The following is a 26698-nucleotide window of genomic DNA, read 5'->3' as shown; positions in this document are numbered from 1 at the left end:
ATGCGCCTTCTTCCTCCGTTCTGATCTTACTGTAATACGGGACCAGCTTTTTAAGACTTCGAATAATGTTCATCCCGTATGGAAATCTTTTTGGAGTGTTCACCAAAAAGAAAAAGAAACAGGAGAAAAGGGAGAAATTCGAAGAAAAGCGAGCGAACGAATGAATCGTTGGCGACGTAAACCTCTTGTTGTACCAGTCCCCCTGCTGTTTTCGCAGAAAGAACTGTCCGGCATTTTATGCGACTCGCGAGCTCGGAAGAATCACCGTTTTCCGTCTCGGGTCTCCATCCGCTCGGAATATGGGATTTGGTGTCAGAACGCGTCGAGCAAGTAGTCCGTAGCGTTCGTGAATTAGTAATCAGGATGTGCGTCTGCGATTGGTGCGGCGAGCACATTTTCGTATATACACTATAGTATATTCTATAGTACACCGGTGGCTGCCAGCGGGACAGAGAGAGGAGAAACGATCGGGAGAGTGACTTTCAGATGACAGAGGGGGTCACGGGGGCCTATATTACTATAGTATAGAGTATAGAGGATAGTGTAAACCAGGGGTTCCCAAAGTTTTACCTAGGTGGGCCAAATTGTAAATTCCAAGATATTTGCTGGGCCAAAAGAAAAAGAAAAAAATAAAAGTAAAAAGTTAAGCATGATTTATACTAATTTTATAACGTAATGGTTCTTTGTTTACGAGAATAATTACTTTACATTACCGTTTAACCGAGTGTTGACGCAATTCAAAAATATATTTCGCGGGCCAGATTTCTAGGGTTCGCGGGCCGCAATTGGCCCGCGGGCCCGCACTTTGGGAACCTCTGGTGCAAAGGAAAAAGGGAACGGGACAAGCCACGAGCTCAAAAGACCCACCGGCGGAGAGAGGAAGAAACGATGACGAGATGAAAAATTGAAAGAGAAAGTAAAAACGAGAAACAGCGAGGAACGAGAGGGAGAGAAAGGCTCGTGTAGCCGAGCAGCGGAGAATGAAACGAAGAAACGCGAAGATGGTACCTACACGGAACAACAATTTGCGAATGCTTTTCTTTCGTCTTCCGTTGAAAAATTCTATAGGAACCGGTCGTGATTGCTTGTTTTAAGTTCTTGAGAGAACTGAAATTGTTCGGTCCACTTTTAAAAAGTTTGTCCATTTTAAACGGTATACGGAGACTTGTCCGACTGACTGTCTATGTAACCTAATCGAGCCTACACGCTCGATTATAGAACACAGATTCTCCGACAGACGTGTTCATTTATATTACATGTTATAAACACTGCCGCTCCACTTCTACTCTCATTACCCTCGATCATTTTCATTACCGATGTAATTCCATTGCCGCGATCGCTACGAACACGAAGAGCAAAGAGACCTCGATTGATCGACAAACGACCAAGACAAACCTCCGCGAAGGCAGCGAACAGGTGTCGGAAACGGATAAAGAAGATTAAGTTGAATAATGGTCGTGGAGCCACCTCGAAACGTGAAATCGTGAGACCGGCAGTACTGGAAACAGGTATGCCTGACAAAAATCCAATCGCTTCGAGGCTGTCGCGGTCGTTTGACGTTGAACGGATGCTAGGAGTATGATCTATCAGAAGCTAGATCGAGGAGGAAACCGCCTGGTACATTTACAGTTAGATGATAACTCCAGCGCAGCGATCAGCCGATGCTTTCGCTCCTCGTTCTTGAACAGAATTCCGGAATTTCGTTCGGCTTTGCTTGACTTGGCTTGGCTTAGCTTCACTTGGCTCGGCTTGGCTTGGCTTCGCTTGACTTTGCTTGGCTTGGCTTGGCTTCAATTGGCTTCACTTGATTTGACTTGACTTAACCTGGCTCGGCTTGGCTTGGCTTTGCTTGGATTTGCTTTGTTTGGCTTGGTTTCACTTGGCTTGACTTGGCTCGGCTTCGCTTGGCTTCGCTTCGCTTGACTTTGCTTGGCTTGGCTTGGTTTGGTTTGGCTTAGTTTCACTTGGCTTGGCTTAGCTTGGCTTAGTTTGGCCTGTTTTGGTTTGGCTTGGCTTGGCTTGGCTTGGCCTGACTTGGCTCGGCTTCACTTGGCTTGACTTGGCTCGGCTTGACTTGGCTCGGCTTGACTTGGCTTGGCTTGGCTTGGCTTGGCTTGGCTTATCTTCGCTCAAGCCATTCGCGACTCGCGACACGCTGCATATTCCACAGTAGATGTTCGCACGTTATGATTCAACTTGCATATATGTAGATGACGTGACTGTCAAAGTATATGTAAGTACTAACTAAGTATATTAACATTCAGTGAACGTACCACAATTCACTCGCTCGTACATACATGTGTATTTTACGTTGAATTCCTATTTGAATATTTGCACTAATAATCGTACAAGAACGAACGTAACGAAGACGAGTTAGTTAAAGTATGCTTTAACAAAACGGGATAAAGCTAAAAGGTGTAAAAGTAGGAAAAACGGAGAGAGGGAGATGGTAAAAGCTAATGTGCGTAAATCGTTCAACGCTACGTGGTTCACGTTGACATTCTTCGACGTGTCATTCACTCCTGGAATGTCATTCATTATTCATCAATCGAGTGAGAATCTACTGCCCCCAAATTCCCTCGCTAAAAATTCAAATTCGTAGACACCGGCACATGCATACTGGTTTTCTACTTATCTGTTATAAAAATACACCGTAGTTCAAACACGAGGGTCCCAGCTCCATTAATTATAAGATTTTTGGGGCAACAGAAAATTTGTCAATTCTATTGAAAGATACAATCTAAAGTTTAGATGCTGAGCAACTGGCGGCCCGCGGGCCGCACTTGACCCGGTAGCATATTGCCATAATAATAATAACTGCAATAATAACAGATTCAAAAATAATTGCAAGAAGCAGTAGTAACATTGTCAAATCTTAATAGCATTTCTGCTGACATTAATCACTCTAATCGTAGTTATTTCAGTAATTACAATGATCCTCTTACATTTCCTTGATTTTTCGTATTCAAAGTTACGCGAATGTCATGGTATCATAGGTCATTGGATTAGTTTTGACCTCGACTATTACTTCACGGTGATAAAAATGTGTAATGTAATGGGGTATTTATAAAAATACAACAGAAATATAAAATGGATATTTCACATCAATTAATTTCGATTTTTATAGCATTATCTGTATGATAGAAACGACAACCACTATAGTTGCCTTTTACACTTATCAAAGATTTCATAATCCAACTGATTCAGCGATTCAAATTAATTCGTCAAAAATCCGATAATTTTTCTTTTCTTATCGTGTGAAATGCCGAAAAATATTTTTTAAAAACTCGGTAGTTTGAATCCAAATTTTTCTTTTGTTTCGAACCATAAACTAATTTCATTTTTTTGTTTCCGATCGGTAGAAAGTAGAAAATTCGAAATCATGGCAACCATCGAACCACGTTTTTCGAAACGTGCTCTACAAAAAGATATTCAACTCGTGTAATTTTCCTTATTTTTACTTTGAAAAAATCACACATATATTTCAAATACCAATGAATATTTGTGCAAAATTCCAAAGCACAAGATTCGATAATCCTTCTGGAAAAAAAATTAGGTTTACATATGATAAAAAATTGTTTAATAAAATCGAAGAGCATTTACAGATTCTACCGAACTTCTTCTAACTAAATAGTGATTCTTGTATGCTCTCCAGTTGATGAGTACATAGTACATATCTGTAGACTATAAAATGATCATAAATCGACCTGTATAGTTCGCAGTGTACAAATACACGTATAATTTCAGTAGATCGCTAAATACACAAGACAAGACCTTTCGATTTCTAAAGCGACCAGTTGCGTCCGCGTCGTCGTCGCGGTGGTACTGAAAGTGGGGTTGAGGTTACGTCGTTATATTTGAACTTTCCTCGATTCTCCCTTCCACAAATAATGTTGTAATGTTATTGGCGAACCAAGACAGTGCATAAAGTCCGAGGAGTCGCCTGCGACATTCTTGTACGGTTTCGAAAAAATACGGTATGTTTATTTATATCAATAAACATTTTTCCATTAGTGTTCGATAATTTTTCCGATTAAATTTAGGTTGTCACCTGACGACGGGACAACACAATTTTTCCATTGCATTTCCCTTTTTTCATTAGCTCGTATTTGAAGCTTAAATTATGAAAAAGGGAACGTATATCATATTCCGAAATAATATTGACACTACTCATTTTTACTAACTAATATTGTTATAAACAGTCGACTAAATGATATTGACTGTATTGTTGCACTGTGAAAAACAATGCAAGAATCGTGTAATGTTCAATTTATTAGATGTAAATATTGAATAGATGTAGCAACGAAACGATATAGGTATACTGTGATTGTTGTTTATTATTATAAGAACATATTAGGACTTGCTTGTGAAACTTTTGATAATATAAGAAAGTTAAGGACTCGGAAAATATTATAGCTTAAAAAGTAATATTGTGCTTGAAGTTTTGATGCGATCATTACCTCAATGTGACCTTTAGCATTGTAAATGAAGTCACTGTCATATACTATGTATAGATCTTATTGAGAATTCTATATTTTAGTTATCTCTATATTCTTAATCTATACATATACTATTAGATCTTAATCAATTATTTTTAATTACATAAAATAGAAATGAAAATTATATTTTCATATCTTTTCATATTTTTTTAGGTCCTGTTTCAATAAGACGTAATTTGGTAGGAACCTTGATAGATCAATTTTATATTATGGCTACCCTAGTAACAAATATCAGATTTAGCCCCGCTTTTCATTCCATTTATGCAACAGCGATTAGAGCATTATCTACCAATGTAATGCTAAATCCCAAAGATGATGCAAAGGAAGTGATACTTAAATACTTAGATGGAAAAGATAATGGCATTGTAGTATTAGGATTGAATCGGCCAGCTAGTCGCAATGCTTTTGGAAAGACTTTAGTGAACCAACTAAGCGAAGCTATCTCTTGCGTTAGAGAAGACAACAAGTTACGAGTATTAATTATCCGCAGTTTGGTTCCAAAAATATTTTGTGCTGGTGCCGATTTACGAGAAAGACTAAAGATGGATAATTCAGAAGTTTCCTCATTTGTTTCTTTATTGAGAGACGTTATGAACAACATAGAATCACTACCGACTCCAGTGATATCTGCTATAGACGGTGTAGCATTGGGCGGAGGGCTAGAACTGGCACTAGCTACTGATATCAGAGTTGCATCATCGGAAGCTACGATGGGTCTTGTAGAAACAAAATTAGCTATTATGCCAGGAGCTGGTGGAACACAACGACTTCCAAGGATAGTTGGACCTGCTAAAGCAAAAGAACTCATTTATACAGCACGTATATTAGACGGTGACCATGCTATGAAGATTGGTCTTGTTAATGAAGTTGTTTCTCAAAACAAAGACGGAGATGCTGCTTATCAAACAGCTTTATCCATTGCTAGGGAAATATTGCCTAATGGACCAATTGGAGTAAAGTATGTATTAAATGCAAAACATGTATTATTATATTGTATAATATTTATCGAATTGTATTAATTGACATTCTGTTTACTTTATATTTTAGAGTATCGAAAGTAGCAATATCAAATGGCCTCGAGTTACCTATCGCAGATGGGCTTGAAATTGAGAAACAATGTTATAGTCAGATCTTGGAAACAAAAGATAGAGTTGAAGGATTGGCTGCGTTTGTGTCAAAACGAGTACCTGTTTATCAAGGAATGTAAATATCCAAACCCTGTGTATAACACATTTTTACAGTACCTTTTACGCTTAATCGAGGTGTCGAGAAGATGCAGTTCTTTACTGATAACGATTAATATGTATGACACGATTTTCTTCTACAACATAGTGATATGACTAACTTTAATATATTGAAATCAAGAAAAAGTTTATATTTTTTAATGGTTTTGTAATTTACCATTATCTTAAGAGAACTAATCTACGTCACCTGTATTTCTTATGAAACTGACCTTTTATATTCATGTTTTTGTTATTGTTAAAACATATATATTTTATATGTATAGTTTATACAGAATGTTACATATGTGCCTGCGGGGGAAGGGGGGATATACATTTTTATTGAAATAAAGTTATTATATTTATAATACTGATTTCTATTGCACCATTACTCTTATACATCTAGTTCATAAGAAAATAGAAATATAAAAAGATTTATATTTTCAATATATATATGTATATATATTTCTTTATACAACATTGATAAAACATCACAAGAACGCGTAAACAGTATGTAAAACTCAGACCAGTTATTAGGTCACAAGACCGAAAGAATATTTATCCATCTAATCATTATCTAAACATTTATTAAATATTATTGCATCAGTGTCAAGACAACACTTTTACCTTTGTGTAATTGAATATTGAACAATGTATTCACAATATTATAACGTTTTAAAAAGATCCAAGAAGCTGCGGTAGATTTTTCATTTCACTTTGAAAACTTACAATTATTTACGAAGTTCTTGTTTGACGATAATAAATTTAAAATATCAACATCGGAATGTGCAGCAATAAAACAGGAAAAACAAAATAATGCATCATGTGAAATACCTTACGAGTTTTAAGTAAAACGTTTTGTACAATGAATAGTTGATATATTATGCACACTGCATAGGAACAGAGAATTGTTCTTTCTCTTTGTTTTCTTTAACGAGTGCCATAAGAACGTTGAGTTGGTTGATTGTATCTTCTGGGCAAGCCACACGGTGTCCAATAGTTAGGTCACTCTCATAAATTTCATAATCATTACCACCTTCTGTTGTTTTGTCACCAAAGAAATGTATTTCATTATAGCCCTGAACATGTCTAAGGCAATACGTTTTATCCCAACCAACAGGGAATACATCGAAGGATATTTGACCTCCTGCACATGCAAAGTAATAAAAATATTTTCAAATGCGTCTATACATATTTTGAAGTACTAATAGTGTTAATAATAAAGGTGATGTGCAATGAGATAAATACAAATTTGAATAGTGGTTACCAATGCTATATGTTAAAGCTAGGTCTGGAAATTCTTTCTTAATAGCCTGAATAAATTTCTGTCGAATTTGATTCTCAGCATCATATTCATAAAACTGAATACGTTCTTCTTTTGTACAATTGCGACCAACTGGTGATACGTTTAACATTCCAGTTCGGAATTCTATAAAAGTTCCTCGTTTGAAAGGCAGATGCAATTCGGATATGTACTTTAAGCAAAAGTTTATTAATTCTTGTAATGCGTCTTCACCTATAATACTTTGAATTGTCTGAAATAAAAAAGTTGAATATTAACCCTTTGTCTCCAGAATCTAGATATACCATTTAATCTAGAATATTTTCATTACATATGACCTTGTCATTTTGTCCATATCAAATGGAGTGTACATATTTGGTCATACCATATTTGAATATTTAGTAATTTATTAAACACAAAGACATTTAGTAAAGAAAAGAATATTGTTTTGAATTACACAGCAGAATGCAAAGGTTTAAATACATTATATTGTCTTATTGTAATTTCGAGATGTATTTTTTACCTCAGTTGGTAATTTTTTACCATCCTTAAAAGCAATGAGCCCATTTTCTGCAAAGATATACTTGTACTTTTCAAATATACTACCACCACCCAACTGCTCCTTTAGTTTAACTAGATCGGATCCTCCGACAACAGCTATATCAAATTCCTTCCGCACTGTTTCCAATAGAAATTTCTCTACTTTTGGTTTAATTGGCTGTTAAGAAAGTTTATAACAAAAAATATGTGATTACAGAAGAATAACTTCATTCATTTATATAATGCTAGTAAAAGGTACTGATACTTATGAGTAATTTAATCATATTCTGCTGTACTTAGCTATTTAACTAGATTTTTCTATTTTTTTTAATGTTAGCTTATATTATAGTAAATAAAAACACATAAATAATAGATAAAATGATTAGAAACAATTAAGTTGAATCACTTCAAATTGGCAAACTTTGTATACATTTCATATGAATGAAAAATACCTGTCTAGGATCAGTAAGGGTGCCATCGACATCAAATAAACATATTGTCTTCTTGGACATATTGGAATAATTTTCTCCAACGATTTACTCTGAAACACAAATTTTCACCTTAGTTTTATGAGTTGTAAGTCACGTGCAAGGTATTTCCCATCATTATATATTAACAATCCCCCTCCATATACATATATATATTTATGTAAAGTCCCCATTGTCCCTATTCTATCTGACAGATTTGAAACTTCCGAAATCGAAGTACTCGATAAAAATCAAGCACATAACACAAGCAATAATAAAATAAATTTTAGAAAATATAGTATTTTAAGAAATTTTAATAAAACAAAACATAAAAAATACATATTTAGATGTGACATGTACCCCTTCTTCACCGAGCCAACCAATTTCAGTTTATAAATCGACGAATAAAAGGAAAAGACAATATATCAGAAACCAAACATCTTTAAAATATATTGAAATGATAAATTTTCCGATAAAATCAACAATCCGGCGAAAATCAAATTAAATCACATAAATAATGTCATCGAACATAACCTATATTAAAAAAACTATTTAGAAACTATACTACTATGTAAAAAAAATTAGAGGAACCATATTGAATATTTCATTCGATATGTTCGAATCGAACAAAATTTCTTCTGTTTTCGTCAATTTTTGAATTAGTTGGGTATAGTGAAAAGTGATTTGAAAAAAGAAGATATTACAGACGATACTGTAGTCGATACGTGGCCAGTTTGACGTACTGTTTAACACATTCTACCTTATCTGTTCGATCAACAATGCTGGAAAGAATTTGGCCGAATAAATTATATTGTCTTATCTTTTTTATCTTATTTGATTTACGCATATTAAATGCAAACATTGCCACCCATAAAAATGCTATATTACTTCTAGGTAATTAGTTATTTTTTCTTCATCGAATAATTCAAGAGCTTTGATTATCTTCCTATATTTGTTTATATTTATTTATTCTTGTCATGTCATATATGAAAATTGTATGCTAAAATCTACATAATACTGCAAATATTTATGTATACTGAATTACCTTTTATATAATTTAATGTAGCTAATGTAATTTCAATTTGAATATAGCCGACGATGGAGGATTTGAAATGCGCTCCTATTTAAATAAAATTAGCCAAACGCCTCATTTAGATAAGTTGGCAAAAGAAAGCTTACTATTTAATAATGCATACACATCAGTTAGCAGCTGTTCTCCTAGGTACAATTTATATTATTTCCTTAGTTTTTACAATTATATTTCATAATTTTAGTATATATAACTATTTTTAAATTTTAGTCGGTCATCTCTGCTAACTGGTTTACCAAGTCATCAAAATGGAATGTATGGTCTTCATCAGGGAATTCATCATTTTAATTCCTTTGATCACGTTCAAAGTTTACCAAAATTATTAAAAAGAAATAGTATACGAACAGGTATATTTTTATAATAATGAAATAAGATATTTAAAAATGATGATAAATGTTTTATGATAACATGGATATTTTCAGGTATTATTGGTAAGAAGCATGTTGGTCCAGAATACGTATACCCATTTGATTTTTCACAAACGGAAGAAAATAATTCAATCCTTCAAGTTGGCCGTAATATTACCAAAATCAAGCTTTTAGTCCGGGAGTTTCTATCTTATAATAAAACACAGTATGCAATCCTTAAAATTATTCTATACAAAATCAAATTATCATTTTCTTTTTTTTTTAGAGAAATACTAAAAATATTTTTAACTTTTTAGGCCTTTCTTTCTATATGTTGCATTTCATGATCCTCATCGATGCGGCCACACTCACCCAGAATATGGAAATTTTTGTGAAAAATTTGGCAATGGCGATGTCGGCATGGGTAGTATTCCTGATTGGAACCCAATATATTACCAATGGGATCAAGTGAAAGTTCCTTACTTTGTTCAAAATACAGAAGCTGCAAGACGAGACATTGCTGCTCAGTATACAACAATAACTCGTTTAGATCAAGGTATGAATACAAGATAACATATCAGAAACTATATTAATTTAAGGCTAATGTCAATTCATTTCATTTCATCAATATTTATTAATAACATGATAAATAACTTATCATTTATCAACAGTATAAAGTATATAGATATTATGTTAAAAAATTTTAAATCTTTAAGGTGTGGGTTTAGTTCTGAAGGAACTCGAAGATGCTGGTTTCAAAAATAATACATTAGTTATATACACATCAGACAATGGTATACCATTTCCAAATGGTCGAACAAATCTACATGAACCAGGTATTATCAAACATACTTCGTACAAGGTGTGCCATATAGAATGTCTTGAACTTTTTTCTCTGAAACTATAGTAGTTATCGACTTAATTTTTTTCTTAATTAAATTGGACGGGAGATCTGATTATTTGATGTCAGAATAAATAGTTTGTAACAGCACACATTGTACACATTGTAAAAGAAAAAAGAAGTTGAAGTAGATTTGAAAATACTTGTTATATACAGATAATGAATTTTCAGGTTTGGCAGAACCTATGATGATTAGATCACCAATCCCTGAACACAGAAAAAATGTTGTAACATACAGTTTAACATCATTATTGGATATTGTACCAACATTATTAGATTGGTTTAACATACCCTATACGAATCAATCTTCACCTGATACAAATGAAATTTCTTCTCCAGAATTAACAGGAAAATCACTTCTTCCACTTCTTGATCAAGGTAACTTGAAAAGATAGATTGTTCCATCTTTGTTGTTAAGATAATTCCTAACATTACTTTATTGTGTATTTGTACATGCAGAGCCTGTTGAAAATGACACTGCTGTTTTTGCTAGTCAAACACATCATGAAATTACTATGTATTACCCCATGCGAGCTATCAGAACTAAGAAATATAAGCTAATACATAATATTAATTACAAAATGCCATTTCCCATTGACCAGGATCTCTTTGTATCACCAACTTTTCAGGTAATCTAAAAAAAAAAAAAGAAAATGAAATTATTAATGCTAAACAGATATTCTTTATTGCACAGAATGTTACAAGTTATAGGAACGCAGAATTAATAAATTATATTTCTTTTTGTTTCATTTTGAAAGGATCTTTTAAATAGAACTAGAAACAATCAACCTCTTAAATGGTACAAAACGTTAAAGAGTTATTATGAAAGACCAGAATGGGAGTTATACGACCTTAAGTACGATCCAGAGGAACGAAATAATATTGTTTCTAAACAGTCTATGAAGGTAAATATAATTAGTGTCTTTTTATTTTTATCCATTTAATTGAAATAAGATTAAAAGTATAATGATTATAACTTAAATGTACATATTTCAGGACATATTCTCCGATCTACAAGACAGATTATTAAAATGGCAAAAAGTGACAGAAGATCCATGGCTTTGTGCACCAAGCGGAGTTTTAATTCAAGATGAAACTGGAAACCCTCAGTGTATGTCACTTGAAAATTTTCTGTAGAAGTGGCTAATATCGTTTTTGTCAGAAGATCTTTATTATTTTATACCATTTTTTAATAATATAATAGAAAATCTAAACTATACCCGTCTAAATAGTACTTTCTCGTCTAGTACCATCACATCTAATAATTTCTCTAAAGAATGTTCATGCACGACAGTTAAGGCGTTCGAAAATATTTATATTAAATAAAATTTAATCACTTTGTCTTAGAATTAATTGCACTTACCAGAGCACTTTATAGTGGAAAAACAATACGCGGTATAGAAATGTTTTTCGTATCTCTTTCTCGGTGTTTTGAAAGAATCTCATTTAGTTGATGAACATAAGTTGAGGATTTATTTGCAGACTTTTCAACCGCTTTCAACTCTGTAGAGATTTCATTCATCTGAAGTACACGTGCATTGATTAATATTTCATCAACGAGTATGAACTCGAAACTACCAGAAATACGTTTGTTTGCTATGTAGATGGTGCCTTACGTATTCTTTGTATCCTACATATCTGTTGTACTTTTGATTGTTATTGTATATTTGTTTCACTTGTATCATAAAGACAAGGCAAAGTAGAAGACCACCGAGTAAGACAAGTAAATTCGTATTCTGAAAACTACGTAAAACGAGCATCACTCGCATGGAGGTTATGTTTATACAGTTGGAAAACTCCGTTTACCAAAAAATCCGTCGCAAAAAGTGTATCAAAAAATATTGTACATTTACATGTGTAAATATAAAAAGTTAGGAACCTAATGTATTGTTAGTTTCGCGAATCACTTCGTTACACGACTACACTCGTCGAATAATTATCTTCCGGCTAACAGAATTAGTTTTGTAAGTTTAAAATGTCCATTAGGTTAGGTAAAAGAATCAAAGTGATTGCTATCTTTAATAGATGTCGCTACTATATCGTTGTTGTAGCGAATTGTAGGCATCATAATATTATTTCACTTTTATTAATAAAGTATTACAGATGTATCATGTTGCCATCTAATCATATTTTTCTGTAAGATTATTCATATTCTTCAGATTCGTTCTTCATTATTGCATCGTAGGATCTGCATTCTGTTCTTAATGAAACGAATTCATTCTGAAATTTAAATAAAGATTTATTTAAATTTTGAACACTTTTTCAAAATTGATGGTTACATTAATTACCAAATGAATGGTTTTCTATTTACGCAATTATTGAAAATGACGACGGATAGTATTTGAACGGATGAGGCGACATTTTTTTGCTTGACAGCAATAGCAAATGAATTGTTAATTTTCCTAGAGATATTCTAAAGATCAATTTTTCTTACCACACGGTCCATGAGTCGCCTAGTTGTAAACGGCAATATTAGCTTAAGCTACACTCACATACATACATATGTTCATATATACATAAAAACGATGAACATTAACATAGACAAGTGTACAAGTCTGTATACATATATTATAATGACGGCAACTATACATTTTTAATAGTATGGAATTTTAACCATCTTTCGGTGTTATTTGGAAAAAATTGATGCACGTACGATTATGTTAATATTTCAAGCTTATCTGTATAGTACTCTGAGAATTGAAATGCACGGCAGTCCAAAGTAGACGTAAGATTAATCTTCGTGCCGCGTAATATTCGCAGTAAAAATGTTCAACGCTATCATCCTTCCTACTTTGCATCAGATAACAAACTTCCATTTATAACGTCGAAGCAATCAATATTACTAATGGTAACAGGAACTGAGTTTATCGGATAATATCATCTTTGCGTGTTGGTATTACAACGGTGTCTTCGATGAGATCATTTTCGGCAAGCTATTGTTCTGATATTATAGGGTCGATCGGGTGTCTTACATACAGCGTGTCCGGTTTCACTTGAAACAGTCGAAGATCTCAAGAATTATATAATGCAGAATGTAGGGAGGCATATACTTTTTTTAATTAACTTTACAATGACCTTGGAACGTCCTGTGAACAGTGTGTCGCCTAAATTACTCAAGGAGTACTTCACACGTGCGTCGCTTGCACTTATCGATCGAACATTTTTAAATCACAACTATTATATTTTTACCGCATGTAATGCTTTCTTTTTTAATGAATGCAAATTCAAAATGATGGCAATTTGGCATGCCACCCAGATGCAACAGCATTAAGTATTAAAACGGATAAATAAATAATGGTGGTTAACTCGGATACCATCTTGTACAAATGATGGATGAATGTTTGAGTGATCATCATTATTCAGATTCTTATGGATCAGATCAATGGAAACCAGTTTGAACGATAGCCTGCAGGCTCTATGCATTCGATAATATCACTTGACAAATGTAAATCGTGTTCAATGAACATTTATTTGTTGGTTGCAACAGTGACGTAAATCTGTTATAACTTTGCAAGAATGTGGATGGAAATATAATCTGCCTATTTATCGGTTAGGATATTCAGCAGTGACCTCGGTTATCATGGGGCAATCTCCGCGATGGTACTCCACTTGGACCAAGCTGCACGGTTCTCCGATAATTGCTTGGCAGAAACCGAACGGAGAAGATCGATAGGAGTTTGTCTTCTGTTCCATTCGTCTCTTTCGCTTAGGATTTCCATATCTCGATTGGAGGGCCAGCACGCGCAATTTCTTCTTCGCCGATAGATCAATTCTCGCTTTTATTATCCGTTTCCCCTCATCCGTTATGCTTCGGTTCGATTCTAACGCGTTTAACTTTGATTCCAAAATTACTGTAACTCGGTTACTTTTCGCGGCCCATTCTTACCGATCTGCTGTCTTTTTTAAAGAAATATAAATCAGAAAATGTTATCACTATCAATTGTTTATACGATTAAAAAAAATCAATTAAATCCATTTTTTGCAGCTTACATAACTGTGCATATAGTATGAATAAAACATATATGTACTTTTCGTGTTTTTTTTTACAAGTATAGCTTTGTTGTACTGCTGAATTTCATTCTCGACTATTGCAATCGTGGAACTTTGGATTTTGTTCTACATTTGATACGATATGCTGCGCAGGCAATAGGAGCTATTTACGACGCACGTTTTTGCATGGTATCGTACAATGAGAAACGCAGGCGTAGTAATGACACGAACAACAAATAAAACTAGTAATAATGAGATATGTTTTTTTTACCAGTTTCTACTGCAGAACTCGAAGAAAATGTAAGATGTGCTATTTTTTTTCATCTCGGAGGGAATATCCAAGAAAAAACAAAAAAAAAAATACAAAATAAATCCAAAACGAAAATAAAAATGGAAAATCCGAATCCAATCTTATCTTATCTGTAAACGCGATTAAATAGAGAAAATACAACAAGGCGCGCGATTATTAAATCCTTGCGTCTAAATGGCCTGCCGATCAAGATAAAAGGATGAATCTTTGCATGAAATATTTTTTCTTGACACGCTACGAAACGGTTGATCGTCGATTTATTTCAATTTAAATCACGTTCGGTTACATCGTTTACTGTTTCGTTAACTACGCGGAGAGGGAGATAGCATAACGTGGAAGTAATGAATAAGAATATTAAAACCAGTTATCATGTTTTATTACTTAATGTCGACAAAACTCTCGCGCTCACCCAACATTGCATCGATATTTATTAAATGCGAAAGATACATAGGCGTAATAATGTACTTATGCACGCGTATGTATAATCGGCAGTCGTCCCTAGAATTTTTACGCGACGCATTTCTTATCATTCAAAAGTCGAATATAAATAAATTGGACGATAAAAGAGAATCACAAACGTTACGTTCTCGAAATATTCTGCCTACCCGATAATAAATGCAGTAACATTCGTTAACCATGGCCCAAGTACGATGATCAGTAGATATTGTTTATTCTTCGCGTTTGGTGCACCGAGAAAACAAAAACTGGTGCAACGAAAATGAACGTATAACCGCGTTAAAAATTTCACCATATTATTAGTCTGATAATATAGATTTAATAAAGATAAATAAAATCCTCTGTGTACATTTTCTACAGATACCACGAACTTTGAAATTCGGATAAAAGGGAACAAGAAATTATTTTGTCCGACAATGAAGATCGTTTGCAATTTTTATTGTTGTCGAGGTTCAGAGTAGATCGCAAATAAGTTAGTGTTCTCTTGTAGACACCGCTCGCGAACCAATCATAGAACACGATATATTCATTATAAAATAAATAAAGATCTCTATCTTAAACGTAGAAACAGTACACAAATTCGTCTTTCAACGGTGTACAGGTACAGAATACTTCCGATCGATGACACAACACCGCCGTATGTCTGTGAAACGTTTCAAGCACCAATACACACCGTACGTGTGTGTGTGTGTACATATACATATACATATACCTATACATACACATATACATATACATATATGTATATAAAATGTGTTTGGGTTATCCGAGAACGATCAAATGTTTCACAAGAGATATGTACCAATCAATTTTTCCTAGAAGTTTTTGGCTGCGACACCTAATATCTTCTGCATAATCTTTTTTGCAGTCACGTCAGTGGAGAGATAAAATTCTCATCATTCAAGAAATTCAACAAAATTGTAATTATTCCATAAGGAACGTTGATAAAAAAAAGATGAATTTTGTGAAAAATCAAAATTCAAAGAAACCGTATACTACAAAACAGGAATAAAATAAACATTGTACACGGACATGTGTATATCCAACACACCCTGTATGTGAATTTGTCAGAGCTATGGTAATTTATATTTAAACAGATTGATTAAAAAATGAAATTGACTTTAGAGTCTTTCTCCACGTTGCGCATACAAGTACGTGCAAAAAAAATGATGCACATCGGTTAACCAAAACCGTTTGAACAAGAACAACTTTTTTTTCATATGTTTAGTCTCTTACGAATTATTCGACCATTTTGAGATATCACAAATACGCTGTATACAATACATAAGTGACGAGCAAAAGTGTAAACGAATAATTATTTCACTACTTTCACCTTTAAACTCGTCAGAAAGTAACAAAGACAAGAAACTGCTTTTACTGTTCTTGTCACCTTTTGAAAAGTTTAAAAGACAAGAATGTACAACAACAGTGTTTCTGCAGGATATTCGAGAGGTGCATTATTTTGATTTTTTTACTTGAAAATACAATACAAAAGTATATGGATTATTCATAATTTTGCGATAAATGTTTAGAACGGCATATTACGGAAAATATTTACTTAAAATAGAAAACCATTCAAATCGGTATAAAATGGTATACAAATGAAACTAATATGTGTTAATTGTGTGTATGTAATTATCACCGATTACAAGTTTACACTGTCGATCGTCATCGTTCCAGCTACAGTTATGCTATCAAAGAGGTATCATGTCGAAGGACAGTGTGCGCACCTAGTACGCCCGTCGCGTCGCACCGAGTATGTAAAAAGTTCAATAAAAAATCAATCGAGAGGGGCGAGCATATCGCATCCATTGAACTTGCCTAATTACAAGAATCTACAACATTTTGCGCCCTAGAAATATATTGTATATACACTTTCGTAATGGTGTTAGAGTCTAATAGTTAGAAATTCAATAAGATTATACATTATACATATGTGTTTCCATAAAGCGTACTATAATTGCTTAAATAACGATGTAATACTTTGTAGTATACGTGTACGTTTGTCTCGAAGCATCCGCTTGACACACGCTACTCACAGTGGTGTGCGGGTTCCCGATCCTCGGGTCGGGTCGGGTCGGGTCGGGTCTCGGTCAGGTAAATACCCGAACATTGCAAACTTTCGGAATTCCGACCCGACACGAACCCGAAATTTCGGGTACCCGCACACCCGTAGCCTATTAACAATTTTCCTAGTTTCGAGATCGAAATCTGATCTCTTTTCCTCCATTGTCTTTTTTCTTCGAGCATTCTCTCCCGGTTTCGTAATCGGCTTAGTAATTCGTCGACATTGTGCAAGTGGATCCACAAGATGTACTGAGCAAATCGTTCTACCCAATAAAATCTGCGTTCGAATCCGTAATCCTAAGTATACTTACAATTAGTCGCGTCATACACTGTAGGTATTGTGTACCGGTGACCATAATATATACATAGTATACGCGTATAGATATTATACAATAGAAACAATTAATACTAGAAATTCCGCTACTCCCGCGCTACAACCGTGCGAAATTATTATAACAAACGGCCTGTCCTCGAACAAATCCTGACCGACCGGACAAAAATTGCATTTTTCGTTGGCTTAAACGTATATCTTCGTACCCCTGGTAAACAATAAGTTGATAACAGATAATAGGGCCAACTGATTGAGAGGACCAAAGGCTAACATTATGTATACGTATAGTACAAGAATAAATTGCGAATTTGCATTCCTTCCATTACAATTCGGTTGACGAAAGAATAGACTTGGGAGACACCTGTCGACGTTCAAGATTTCCTGGCCTTCGAACAAATATACTTCGCGAGTGCTGTTTTGTTTTCATTTTTCTAGTCGATCTGTGACCCCAATTTGCGCATACTAAACGAAAACATTTAGTGAACTCTATTTCGTAAATTTGCTTATCTTCCTGATTACAACCAAGGTTCGATTTTTGTTTGGATTCCCTAAATCTAAAACTCGAATGTTCACAATGTGGTAACGATAAGTAAAATTGCCAAATGGGCTTCTATACGCCACGAATATCATCGTTTGACATAGTGATATATTTGAATATTTTCTGAGCACCTTTTTCTTTATAGTACGTTCTAAGTACTATCAAAATTTCAATGAAACGAACTTCGGCTTCGTTTATACATTTTTTCCAATCACATTCCAACATCGAACACAATTTTGTGTATTGCGTTTCACCAAAGGTACTTGGTATATTGTCTTGTTAACATTACTAACGGTTTATAAACAAAATTAGTTCATATTTTAACAATAATGATTAAATTGCCGTTGCATATTCAAATGCTGTAACTATGAATTATTTCATATTCAAATGCAAATTCACAAACGAAACAGTTTGTTTAGGCAGAAATTAACAATGTATTCATAAAAACTGTGAATATATTATAGAATGAAGCTCAGATTTGGGCTATGAATTTGTAGGTTTGCAACCTACACGGTGTCCTAAATGTTTTAGTAGATCTGTCTAGGACAGCAATAACAAAATAAAGAATAGAGCGTTTCGTTAATTAAGCCGATTCTTTCGTCGACTTTTTTTTTACCGATACAGTTTCGTACGCCGTTTAACAAACTCGTGCCGCGTACGAGGAATAGTACTCGCCCATCTCTCTACTATTTGTAAATTCCCGTGTAACAGTACTTTCCTGATAACTATTGAGTCGGAATATGATATTCTATAGTTATAAATGGATTACAATTACTTCATGCATTGTAAGAATCGTTTATTTAACCGTGTATATCTCGATATTTACCCCATGTATGTGATCCTTAAATGTTAATTAATCTTTTTCTGTTTCAACATTTCTCTTCATTATCCTCTATGAACTTGTTACTTTTTTTCCATCAAATCTTATAATAACTTTCCTCAAATATACCGTAAGTTTATTTATCGAATCACATATATATCACTATAATTATGCAATAGTAATGCAATAAATAATGCATGTAATACGTGTTCGGTTAAACGTTACACGACGTTCTACTTTCAGAAGAACTACATACTTTCTTTGACTTTTAGATACAATATTTCCGCAAATCTTTTTTACGTTATCTTTTGTTTTTTCCCCTCTTTTTTTTAGAAAAAAAGAAGATTATATATCTTAAAAATGGTTAATCGAGTATTTCTATATTTTACTGTTAGTCTAATACTGTTTGAATAGAACTATCTCATAGATCCATCAACATAATAAAAACAGTATTTAGAGAATAAATAAATGTTTATAAAAATTGCGTGGTTCGAATTATCGTTAGAAACCCCTCCCCTAAAGTACCTCTATTTGGTCAATACATCATCGTCCGGTCATCCTATTCAAATATCGTGTAGCCATTAGAAGGCAGTTATCGTTAGTTTCGAGCAGTGATGGGCAAAAAAAAAGTATTTCAGAAAATTTTCAGAAACATAAAATGCCGATTTTTCGAATTAGAAAAGCATTCGAGAAGCTGCCCATCACTGTTTTGCGAGACCCTGTGTCTTTTCTGCGCTTCTACCGTGAATCTGTGATGCATCAGCAGGGGAAACGGCGACGGAAATGATACTCCCTGTCGCGGCACGAATTTATCGGGTAACTGTACACAACAAATGGTACCTCCCGCAGGAGGTGGCTGATCCGTCGCTGGCGCTTTATAGCGTATAAATAAATAGTGCTCAACAAGAAATAAATACATCCTCGCCGAAGCTACGTGCACGGCTTTATACTCTACAGTCTATACCAGGTCTGGGCAACAAGTGCTCCGAGAGTCGATGACGTAGGATCGGTTACCCCCCCTCTCCCGCTCCGAATCGCACCAGCGCGAGAGGGGAATACGAGCTCGGCTTATTTGTCGCGATAGTGGGGGCAGCCGATTCTACGTCATCGACTCTCGGAGCACCAATTGCCCAGGCCTGCTCTATACTCTATGCAGTAGCGTCGTCCCCGCGTTATTACGCTAAAACAACCGTCGTCCTTCTACGTACCCAGTATGTATGTACGTTTTACACGACTCGATGATAATAAAATTCCATCCCACATAAAGCATAAAATAATCAATTATAAAATCCCATTGAAGGAGAGATAACATGGACGAAATAAAAACTTCGCCAGGCTTGGCATCGTGCGATTGGCAGTTTGGAACATATTCGTACATTTTTCTCTTCCATCGTGAATACTTTCGCGACAAATTATTAAGTACTATGTCTCTTTTTCTTTTTAATCGATAGTTGGATAGTTCGAACACTACCAATAGACTTATCGTTAGTACTGCTTTCAAGAGTCTATCTTCTCTAGCATCATTGTAAGTAAGAGTTTATTAAAGTACAGAGCGATTCTCGTTGCATCTGCAAAACCGAGGGTACAGTTTTCCTACTTGTTTCGTTCTAAAAAGAAGAGGATAAGCGACTATATGAATCATCGAGTGGCTCTACAATATACTTAAATCGACAACGGTACATCTATTTCCTATCGTTTCTAGGCTCAACCTTCGGAGTAACGGAGGCTATACCGACTCGGTAGCACCTAATGAAAGCGTATGCTTGGTATTTACCCGCGATGCTGAACTACAGGAATAAAGATAGAAAGGTCTAGGTAAATGAACACTATTGGAGAAAGGTCGAAAATATATGGGAGTGGAAGCGAAGAACTGGAAGAGCGTAGAGAAACGGGGAGAGGCAGCTGAAGGTAGAATGTGTGTACTGTCCGTGCCTCGCAAGAAGTCTCTTGGGACGACACAAGGGCAAAGGGCGCTCCGCCTAACCCCACCGTGGACGCTCCAGTAGGCCAATGCTTAGGCTTCGACGTCACACGCTGCATAGTATGTGCGAACGCTTTAGCCAATAGAGCAGCTAGAGGCGTGTCCCTTCCACTCCGATCACTCTCGCGAGACTTCTTGTGCGGCACGCACAGTACTGTTAAAAACGAGGAGATATTTCGAGAGCACCTCGGTCTTGCAGACGTCAGCTAATCCGCCGCCTCTGTATTTTAATATTCGGTTCGAAAACGAATTGATACGAACACATTCCAAGAACCAGACACCCAGTGTGTCTCTCGCGCGAAAGATAGCCAACGTGGTCGATAAAAACGACGAGATAATAAACACAGCAGAAAATTCTGATCGCTCCCCGCTACGCGAACCTCTCACAGCAACACGGCAACACGTTGAACCGATCGGCGAAGCTAGACCGAAACCAGACAGACGACAAGGATGTGACGAAAAAAGGAAGACAAGCCCCCGGGACAATTTCGTTTGTACAAATAGTGTGACGACGACAAGAGCGAGGCGTTGCACCGTGAACGCCTAGGCGCGCCGACGCGTCGGAAAGAAGACGGTACGAAATCATGATTCCGTACATAATCAGCGGTCCCAGCGTAAGGCAGACATTTTACTGTTCGATCGAACGACCGGTGCCGGTGGCGTTTTTGGCGAAACGCCTATTCGATTCGATTGTCCAGGCGAGCGGTATTTTGCGTTCCCTGAAATCAGGCCAGCTTCCCAGAGACAGTAGCAAGTATGTAGAAGACAGTCACGGCCTTGTTGCGGTCAGCAAGCGAAGAGCGAGCTCGTTAGGTCAACAGTTGCGATTGCTAGTGCCATTATTCACCTGTGTGCCGGCTCCTGCCTCGTAATCGACCGCGCGGTGATTCTCCTCCGTTAGGCGACTTCTCCGTTCCTTGAACAGGTCCGCCACGCAGATCGCCTACGAACAGTTTCGACATAATTCACCTCGGCTCTTTGCGACGCGTTCCGTGCTATGGATAAACATCGATTTATCTGTTCGCCTTATCGGAATGGAACCGTGACTTGTTCGTTCGTCTCCGGTAGGTACTCGATCACGAGACTCTGGATGCACATTTGCATTCACGATAATGTACGGTTGTGCATGCACGAGCAAATCGAGTAATATTTATTTTATTAGCCGGCCGTTAAACGAATTACTCTTTTCAAATGCTATTATACCTTCTCTACATATCCTGCGTACCTTAGAAATGTTAAGACGTCAAGTACAAAGATAAACATCTTATGTTAGCTAGTGTTATTTGTTACAGTATTTTCTGCACGCTCGAATATATCGTAGATGCACAAGCCCACAATATTAAAAACTAATTTTCCAGAAGTCTTCATACGTTTATCGATCAAGAATATTTAGACGAGGACATGTATTGTTTAATTTATACGACAAAGAAAAACTCGTTTTGGAAAAGCCTCGACACACTGCAGGTAATCGTACTTGTCTCGGTTAATCAGTTTGAAATCGGTTTCGCGTTACGTAGTAACGTGTTTCGTTTACATTGTAAACCGCAGCCAGCGAGGATCGTAAAGATTCAAAATGGGTGCCTAGGGCCTAGGCTGTTTCATATTTATGATCGAGGGTAATTTATGGCCGTACAATGGGATAGTTAAGGAGAATAATACTCACCACGACTACTGCGATGACGGTACCAAGGGTCGAGCCGGCCAGAACGTCGCTCCAATGATGTTTGTAATCGGAAACTCGCGACAGTGCCGTGAACCAGGCCATCAAGATGCACACCAACTGAAGGAAATGTTTCAACAATTTGCTGCCCTTCCATGTCACTCTCAACTGCAAGTACAACTGGAAGTAAAAACAAAGGAATTATATTAAAATCTCGTCAAAAGGCACGGTCGAACGATCAACCTTCAATAAACCATAACTCGAACCTTTTTTTCTCGAATTTGCAACATTCAAATTCCAACAACAAATTGGTCTTTATTTCTTTTCAAGCGCAGTTTCCACAAGCGTCCCAGATTTTTACAGTAATGATTGTGAGATGAACTTTTACTAAAATTATTTTATATTATAGGTGTCCTACGCCGTGTACAGTGAATTCTCGATATTTGTCAACAACACGAGTCTTGTATCGTCTAGGAGACATACCCGAGCCGTGTCATGTTTACCGGGGCCTCTCGAGCTTTGGGACCCCGCGACGGTTATCGTCCAGGCCTCGGCGACATATACAGAGAAATCGCTGTACTTTGATCGAGCAAACGCAGTACACGCGTGATTGTTAGTTAACATTCGACAAATCTCACCACCGGAGCGGCGAAAACCGGCGCAGTGTTCGTCGAACTCGGGCACAATAATTTCACGGTTGTTGGAGCGTCGTACAGTTTTATATGTCGATTTTGATCAGGATCGCTTCTACGCATGAATCACGTTGCGGAATTGGAAAAAAAGGTTCGACGGCCTGTAATCCGGCCGAACAAAACCCACGTTTGACACACGCGGCGGTCTAATAAATAATTATTCGGTTCGTGCGAATTCTGTCGAAGGGAATACTGTTAAATATGATAAAAAGAACGAACGAAAGAAAATGGGTACATACCGCGAGGTAGATCATCGTGTAGGCAGAGAAGGACGAGTGTCCCGAGGGGAAGGATAATCTGAAAGAGATGGAGATTATAAATCGTATCGTGTCGAATAAATCTCATTCGGTGGTCGTTACGCGCAACAAATTTTCGTTTTATTATTCAACACGCGGCGCAATATGGCGCACTACGGCGCACTACGGCGCAACGCGGCGCAGCGCGGCGGGCACATCGTCATCGGTGCGCGCAGCACACGCGTCCCGTAATGGGACCCTATTCATTTTGTCAGGATTAATTCCGGGGCGTGTACAGTGCCGATTACAATCGGCAAGGCGGGCTCTGCCTCGGAGCCGCGCCGGGATCATAAAGATTCGCCGGAAGATCCTCCGCGATCATACACTCCGGCACAAAAAGATGGCACGCATCAACTTTCGCTTGATTTTCATTTATTTTTACGTTCCAACCGAAATTTATTTAAATATATACGCCATTTCAGGATACAAGTCAGCGGTGCAAATCGAAACCCGAGGAATAACGAGGAATTAAGTAAAAGTTCTACCGAAGGATGGTACGCCGCTAAAATAATATTACAATTATTTTATTTAATACGTTAACTGCCACGTCAGTCACATGTGACTGACAGTGATTTTTGACTAGGTTTAGAAATTCATTTTTATTGTAACATATCCAGATAAACCGAATTTCATTAGGATCTTTAGAATTCAGAAGGGTTAAGACAACATCCTCTATAATTTCGTGTGAACATCTTGTGAATATCTGTGATTGATTTTTGGCACTTAACGTGTTAATGACGATCGAACCCTTAAGGTGTGTTCAATCGAGCAGATGAACATTTTTGGCAAAATCGAGCAGGACAAAACGTTGATAAATTTGCGAATGATATTTTGCGCTGAAACGAATGAAAACTTTAAAAAATGCAAGATTTACTATCTTTTTGTCCGGGAGTGTAGCGCGCGCAAGACGAAAAAGAGCGAAAGGAAGAACCAAGGGAAAAAGAAAGAAGGAAAGGGGGCCCGGTGGACCGTGGACTTCTATCTGCAAGAGTAATTGAGCATCAAAGAAGCTGCTTTAATCGGATATTATCTGCCCCCTCTCGCGTCTTTCTTTTTTTCCCTTCCCTTCAGGCGCGCCTTCTTCGTGGAAGTGGCTGTCGGAACCTATTATTTCATCTTAATTGTGTTTACTTTAGCTAAAGGCTGCTAACGCTAGCTGCTAGCCAGCGACGATCGTATCCTTTTTTCCCTTTATTCATGTTTACATCTGTATTTATTGCATCTGCGACAGTCCCGTAAATTGCTTGCACTTGGGTTTATCAACATTTGAAAAACCATCCAGCGCCGAAGCAGAAATTCCAATTTTAAACATTCTTTCGTCCGTCCCAGGGACATACATACATATATGCATGCCGATCCCCAGCCATCGATCGATCAATCCTTGATCTGGAATAGGGGGTTCGGCGGTGTGACGGAATTTCGTTGATTTTTTGCCGGGACAGTACTTCGAGCCGGTTCCAACGGATACGAGGGAAAAAAAGGACGCGCGCCGCGCCGGTAGCAGCAAATGACAATGAGGAAAGGTCTGCTGTTGTTCGGTGGCGATTCGCATGAACGGCATTCGATCCGAATCAAGGAGCTTCGTCGCGTAGGCCTCGGCACGGGGGTCTCGGTAACGGAAACATTATTACACGGCCGGACTGTCGTCCCGTGAACGTGGAACACACCTTAGTCATTGTCACTCTAGCTCTAGCTACAATGACCCCGTATTATTAACGATCCGTGCGCGCATTTCTCACCGTTCTGCCGATTCAGCGAACCCGGCCTCGCTTGCGCGTTCAATGCTTTCCTAAATGGATGGTAATTTTAAAATTTACTTGCTTCTTTCATACACATGTGGGATATGTTATAGAAGAAAGAAATGAACAACATAAATATATTTGATAAAAATTTCAAAGTTCTTCGGAACGTTCGAGTCAATTGCGAACAGAAGCGCGTTTCGTTTTACCATGAAAGCAGAGACGTGTCCGCAGTAAGAGCGGATTATTGAACGAATGGAACGACTTCTAAAAAACATAATCTCGAGTAATAACCGTGGCAAGCGATTCACGGAGCCGATGAATGGAAGAGCTACTGTAATACTCCACACTCTGCGTGTACATATGTTAGTATGTGTATGTACGTATATGTATGCACGTAGCAGACGGACGAACAGCGGTTCCCAAAGATTTATCTAGCCGGGCCAAATTGTACATTCCAAAATGTTTGGCGGACCGAAAAAAGAAAAGAAAAAAAAGGGTAAGAAAATAGACATAGATAGATAGATTCATACTGATAACATAGTCGTTCTTTGTTTACGACAGTAATTACTTCTTCTTGCAAACTGTTTATTAACACCTTCAAAAATATAATTCGCGGGCCGCACTTTGGGAACCACTGGTTTAGAGGGTGACTCGGCATCAATGAATTCTCTGTGAGCTTTTATCGTCGTTTCCTCAAATCTCTTCGTAAATGAAACTGTCCTTGCCAACAGCGGACGACCCGCAATACGCTCTACTACTGACCACACGTTATCTATTTACCAAAAGCATGGCGCTTTGTGTTTCGTAGACGGAGAAAACAATGTTTGTACGCACGGAAGGTGTAATATGACAACAAATGCGGTTACTGTACGCTTCTGCGTAACACAGATCCATCCCTCGTGCGGGAAACTAAAGTGGGTCAATATAAATTTAAAATTGTAGGACTTTTGGATTAAACAAATTTTCAGACGCTGAACAGCTAACCACTATGCCGTCGCGACGGACTTCTCGGACACATATAACCTCCAAGTAACATAGTCGATGTGAAATTGATTGAAAATTAATAAAAAACATTTACCTGACTTCCTTTAAAAGTCTCGACGAGATGTTCGCTCCGCAAGTGAAGCTTTCGATATAACGATGCTGATTTTCCATTAGGCTACAATTGACAACAGGTTTACAGAGATCCATAAAGTGGGGTCTTAAGCGGCCGATCGTGTATTTCCCACAGTCTGTGACGAAGACTGTCGTGATTGCACCAAATCCAAAAATTCCAATCTGAAATAATTCATCGATAACGATCAGTGCTACTAAGAATTGGAAAATGCTAAATCGAGTCGTACAGATACATACCTTTTTATAGGCGTTCCATATCCAAGGAGGAATATTTTGTCCAAATAACATTTTGGGGGATTCGATGTTTTTGTATCTCGTGTATAGATATTCACCCACAATCATCTGCAACAAAA

At 36.8% G+C, this 26698-nt stretch overlaps 4 protein-coding genes and 1 long non-coding RNA gene across 8 annotated transcripts in view; 2 read left to right on the top strand and 3 right to left on the bottom strand.

Moving 5' to 3' along the window:
• The first annotated feature begins 3787 nt into the window (after positions 1 to 3787).
• On the top strand, positions 3788 to 6087 carry LOC143354209 (methylglutaconyl-CoA hydratase, mitochondrial). Its single transcript, XM_076788108.1, has 3 exons — positions 3788 to 3977; positions 4653 to 5457; positions 5547 to 6087. The coding sequence occupies exons 2-3, from the start codon at positions 4709 to 4711 to the stop codon at positions 5704 to 5706; spliced, it is 909 nt and encodes a 302-aa protein (XP_076644223.1). The 5' UTR covers positions 3788 to 3977; positions 4653 to 4708; the 3' UTR covers positions 5707 to 6087.
• Pmm2 (phosphomannomutase) lies at positions 5745 to 8787 on the bottom strand. 4 transcript variants are annotated; one of them, XM_076788109.1, is made up of 5 exons: positions 8713 to 8787; positions 7994 to 8082; positions 7525 to 7719; positions 6987 to 7254; positions 5745 to 6866 (listed from the first exon to the last, which is right to left on the bottom strand). In XM_076788109.1, the coding sequence occupies exons 2-5, from the start codon at positions 8051 to 8053 to the stop codon at positions 6601 to 6603; spliced, it is 789 nt and encodes a 262-aa protein (XP_076644224.1). In that variant the 5' UTR covers positions 8054 to 8082; positions 8713 to 8787; the 3' UTR covers positions 5745 to 6600. The 4 variants fall into 4 exon arrangements, with proteins under 4 accessions (XP_076644224.1, XP_076644226.1, XP_076644227.1 ...); XM_076788111.1 differs by lacking the exon at positions 8713 to 8787 and adding an exon at positions 8600 to 8696; XM_076788112.1 differs by lacking the exon at positions 8713 to 8787 and adding an exon at positions 8369 to 8570.
• On the top strand, positions 8743 to 11568 carry Sgsh (N-sulfoglucosamine sulfohydrolase). The gene is made up of 10 exons (XM_076788106.1): positions 8743 to 8902; positions 9101 to 9230; positions 9309 to 9445; positions 9521 to 9671; positions 9763 to 10001; positions 10162 to 10281; positions 10518 to 10724; positions 10806 to 10975; positions 11105 to 11251; positions 11343 to 11568. The coding sequence occupies exons 1-10, from the start codon at positions 8788 to 8790 to the stop codon at positions 11481 to 11483; spliced, it is 1557 nt and encodes a 518-aa protein (XP_076644221.1). The 5' UTR covers positions 8743 to 8787; the 3' UTR covers positions 11484 to 11568.
• Positions 10355 to 10981, bottom strand: LOC143354212 (uncharacterized). The gene is made up of 3 exons (XR_013082297.1): positions 10925 to 10981; positions 10638 to 10835; positions 10355 to 10553 (listed from the first exon to the last, which is right to left on the bottom strand). It is a non-coding gene; the product is annotated as an uncharacterized LOC143354212 (long non-coding RNA).
• Positions 11569 to 12394: 826 nt separating the features above from the next.
• The window catches only part of Wun (wunen), a 47076-nt gene continuing 32772 nt past the window's right edge, over positions 12395 to 26698 (bottom strand). Inside the window, exons 3-8 of the mRNA XM_076788107.1 lie at positions 26583 to 26687; positions 26308 to 26507; positions 23431 to 23488; positions 22503 to 22679; positions 21687 to 21782; positions 12395 to 12566 (exon numbers count right to left, since the gene is read on the bottom strand). Of these exons, the coding sequence (XP_076644222.1) occupies positions 12489 to 12566; positions 21687 to 21782; positions 22503 to 22679; positions 23431 to 23488; positions 26308 to 26507; positions 26583 to 26687 (714 nt within the window). The 3' untranslated portion in view covers positions 12395 to 12488. The remainder of the gene's footprint in view (positions 12567 to 21686; positions 21783 to 22502; positions 22680 to 23430; positions 23489 to 26307; positions 26508 to 26582; positions 26688 to 26698) is intronic.

This window comes from Halictus rubicundus, chromosome 5 (genome assembly GCF_050948215.1).
Source record: "Halictus rubicundus isolate RS-2024b chromosome 5, iyHalRubi1_principal, whole genome shotgun sequence".
Lineage (NCBI taxonomy): Eukaryota > Metazoa > Arthropoda > Insecta > Hymenoptera > Halictidae > Halictus > Halictus rubicundus.
This window is presented reverse-complemented; position numbering and strand designations above follow the sequence as displayed.